This window comes from Impatiens glandulifera, chromosome 5, assembly GCF_907164915.1.
Source record: "Impatiens glandulifera chromosome 5, dImpGla2.1, whole genome shotgun sequence".
Taxonomy (NCBI): domain Eukaryota; kingdom Viridiplantae; phylum Streptophyta; class Magnoliopsida; order Ericales; family Balsaminaceae; genus Impatiens; species Impatiens glandulifera.
The window spans coordinates 49,895,310-49,899,566 of record NC_061866.1 but is presented as its reverse complement, the minus strand read 5'-3'; the positions used below and the strand labels follow the sequence as shown (position 1 = coordinate 49,899,566).

The 4,257-nt window shown below is 31.4% G+C and overlaps 1 protein-coding gene across 1 annotated transcript; it reads right to left on the bottom strand.

Moving 5' to 3' along the window:
• Nucleotides 1–2,548: 2,548 nt before the first annotated feature.
• On the bottom strand, nucleotides 2,549–3,908 carry LOC124940509 (zinc-finger homeodomain protein 8-like). Its single transcript, XM_047481031.1, has one exon. It carries the CDS (start codon nucleotides 3,739–3,741, stop codon nucleotides 2,902–2,904), a length of 840 nt encoding a protein of 279 aa, XP_047336987.1. The 5' UTR covers nucleotides 3,742–3,908; the 3' UTR covers nucleotides 2,549–2,901.
• Between the last annotated feature and the right edge of the window lie 349 nt (nucleotides 3,909–4,257).

Below are 4,257 nucleotides of genomic sequence, written 5' to 3'. Positions count from 1 at the left end.
GAGTCTTAAGAAACAAACAATCCGATTAATTAAGTAAGTTGTATTATTCTTAATTGTCATGAAGACATCAATATCAACTCCTTCGACTCGGCGGTCTTTTTAATCTTCTTGATCATAAATTTTATTAATTTTTTTTAATGGGTAAGTGAAATAACAAGTATTATACTTAAAAAAAATATATATATAATTGTGTAATTTTGTTTATATAAGATTATTGTAGGTAGATAGGCAGTTATGAAAAGATTGGATAGATATAGACGTAAGAAAATTCTAGATAAAATTAATTAACAAAATTGGAGAAGATTATCCTTGGACGTCATTAATTAGCTAGCTAGCATTCCTGAAAAGATATATGTATAGACTTTGTTAATTTAAGGTTAAACATGGATTTGATTGAATTAAATACATTTATGGGTTGGTTTGGTTAATTAATTAGTTACATATTGAAAGCCAGAATCGTGTAAAATGATCAATCAGCAGCTAAGCTAGATATATATATATAGCATGGTTAGCTAGCTAGGACTTAGGGACCCATATGCAATAAAATGGTCTTTATGGTTGTTAACTTGTTAAATTATTTGATTAGGTTTTTTAATGACTTTAATTGTACGTAATACACGTGATCAATTATTGCACTAATTAAAGCTTTTTTATATAGAGTAAATTAAACAGAGAGGGATTGATTGACTGACTGACTGACTGATAGACGAGGAAGGATGGATTATCTCAACTAATTGCATGATTAATTAGTAGAGAAATATCATTATTAGTTGAATAATGAAAACTTTTATACTTTCAAAATTAATTATTAGTTTTTTTAGGTTATGGGTTTACATCTCATATCTTAATAGGTTTATTTTGAGTAGGATTTTATAATCCTATAATTAACCTATATTAGGGTTCAAGATAGGAACATGTTTCATGTTTGATTTGTAGTTTTTGAGAGATATGTGGATGTTCTATATATGTTCTTATCTTATGATTGATATTCTATGTCTTAATTTTTATTAATTTGTTTTTTTGGCATGGTTTAAATGTTTTACCAGGATAGGTGACTTGTGTGTGGATTAACAGATGTTCTACACTTTACAAATAAAATTTGAAATGGGTTTATAACACTAAGTTGTTGTATTGTATCTATATATATATATATATTATAAGTTACTTAAAACTTATCTTGCCCAAATCACAATCCAAGTGCGGGTTCAACTATTAGCATGTTTTGTAAATATTGTATGATAATAAATATTTTTAAATAACTTTTTTTTTTTTTATAGTTGTCTTCGTTTGATTGTGTTGACACATCTTGTGTGGACACATCTGCCATATTTATTTTTGGAAAATGTATGTGAATAAAGGATTTTTTTTGTAATAAAGTACATGTGAATAGAACAAAACGGAATGTAATGTGTTTCTACCCCCACTCCCACTAAAAGGTTGAAGATTTGTTGAGATGAAATATCACGGATTCAATTAAAATACATTAATTTCATTTCTAACATTTAAAAAAAGTAATATTTTAATATGTTAAATGTAGCCCATTGCTTAAAAGAATTCTGGGCTACCCAAAAAAAAGACAAATGTAGTCCAGGCCCAAGACTAAGTTTGAACTTAATGGTTATGTTTGACCTTATCTAGACCTTTGTTTGATGTGTGTTTTTTAAGGTTATAAAAAAAATTAATGAAAAAAATAAGTTTCTTAAGATTTAGATTAAATTACTAAAACCCTTTCATAATTTTAGTAAAATAAATGTATTTTGATATTTATTTAATATATCAAGTAACTTGATGGTTGAAATAATAGATAATTTGATGAAGAATATTTTTATAAAAGCCCAAGATCAAACAAGGTATAAGTGATGACAAAAACCAATTATTTGATGAATCATTTCCCATATTTGATGACAAACCCTTGAGTCATTACTAGAAAAAAGGAGGATTTATAATTGGAAAGTGAGAAATCCATTAAAAACTTGTTCCTTAAAAACCCTTATTTCACTTTTTAGAACCTTACATAGAGAGCTATATTTGAAAAAAAATATAGAGAGAGAAGTAAAAGCTTAATTGAATAAACTTTGGATAAAATATAGATAAATAAATAAGTATAAATGTTGGACTTACAACTTAATCAAACATAATTTTACTATTATCTTTTCATCCATTCATTACCAAATTATTAAAATACTCTTTATTTAAAAATAAAAAAATATTATTATATTAATACCCTTTTAAATATTTTTACCAAAAAAAAAATTACATTTCCTTAAAAACCCTCCTAAATGCAATCTAAGGGATTATGATTAAAGCCACTGTTTATAGGATAATTTATTTTCTAATTCTATTTCTCTATGCTTAAAACAACTTGGTACTCTAAAATTATGTCATCTACAAAACATCTTTATCATCAATACAATATTAAAGATGAGATCAATGTCTAATTTTAAGCATGTAACTAGTAATTATATAAGATCACATAAACCAAATTGAAATTTAATAATCTAAAATCTGAAAACTGGCATCATCTAATTCTGAAATGAAACATTACCAGTAATATAATAATAATAATGGTAGGCACAACCACCAATAAATTTGAAGCTGTTACAGACTATTTGATTTGACAATTAATTCCCAAACTCAAATCAACTGTTTTTATTTCTATTTTAGCCACTAACTAATAAGTAATTAAGTAGTAAAATTGAACATAAATTAATACTATTATTCTAAATGTAGTAGTCAAAGGAACCAAGGAAGTTCAATTAATCCTAATTAGAATAGACTAACTACATTAATTAATTAATTAATTAATGTTTATTGATCTATCCAAATTCCAACATGGATGATCAACTAATTAATTAAACAACAAACATAAAGTAATTAATTAGATAGAATAGATAGATTGATTCAAGAAGAAGAAGAAGATCCATTATTAGCAGCTATCATAAGTTGTGGATCATCATTATGATAATGATCATGAATGTCAATCCCACCATTTTCTTTCTTCCCATCTGAAGAAGAATTGATGGAATTGTTCTTATTGTTATGCATCCATACCTTCAAAACATTCCTCTCAACCCCAACATTTCTGCAGAATTCTGATATCATTTCTTCATCTCTCTTCTGCATCTTCCATCCAACTTTCTCAGCAAATTCTTGCATCTTCTCCTTCTGATCCTGCCTAAATTTCGTCCTGAATCTCTTCCTTCCCCGAATACTCATCTCCGGCGCTCGAACAGCCAAGGCTGCACCGGTGCTTAAGGCTAGAAGCATGTGAGGGGCTGATGGGTAATACGAGGATGAAATCGGCGGTGGAGATGTTGAATCAGGGCTGCTGCTGTGACCACCGCCGCCGAGAGGCGGCGGCGGTGGGTGGTGACGGTGGTGTGGCTGGTACTCGATCACATGTTGTACTGATGTGGGTGAGGGTTGAAGTGGGTCATCGGGTTCCCGTCGACGGTGGAAATTGCGGTGGCAGCCGCAGGCTGCACAATTGAGGGAGGAGGTGGAAGAAGGCATGAACTCGCCGCAGCCATCTAGGGCGTGACCTCCTGTGGTTGCGGCGTGGTTCTTTAAGCATTCTTTGTAGGAAACAGGAACGGCTGGTGGCAGGGGTGGTGTTGGTGGGTGGTGGTGGTGGCGCTTGAGGAAACCATTGGATCCGGCTGCCGGCGTAGGGAGGTTTGGTTGAGTGGTGGGTTTATTATTAAGAAGGTTGGCAGTGGATGATGCATTTGATATGTCCATGGTTAAAGATCCATGAACAGGTTAGCTTTAGCTTTAGCTTTAGAGAGAAAGAGAGCTAGTAATTAGTAGTATGTGAAGGGTTAGGGTTTGTTCCGACAGAAAAACAGAGAGGGTCCGAGTTACTTAAGTCCGAGTCGAGTTGAGTCCGAGTCATAGGAATGGGAGGGGGGGAAAGATTGGGTTTTTATTGGGGGATTTGATAAATTATGATAATGATAATTGAAGGGTGAAATAAAAATCTAGGGATTTGTGGTCGTCCCCCACAACCCACCTCCCTTTCTGACAGGTAGCCCCACTACTCCATCCCTATGAATATGATGTTTCCATTCAAACTAGACTTATCTGGTAATAAAACATGGGTAAATTAATTATATTTGAATTTGTTTTCAAATAATCCAATTTGAATAATAATTGTTACAAAGTCTCGTGATATATGTGAAGGCTCTTATAATTCTAAATTTTGTTTTTGAGTAGAGTTATTAAAGAATGAATTATTTATTGGTAGAGGAATGAAGG

Coding starts and splice junctions, on each gene's coding strand:
- LOC124940509 (XM_047481031.1), bottom strand. CDS start 3,741: ATGGACATATCAAATGCATCATCCACTGCCAACCTTCTTAATAATAAA.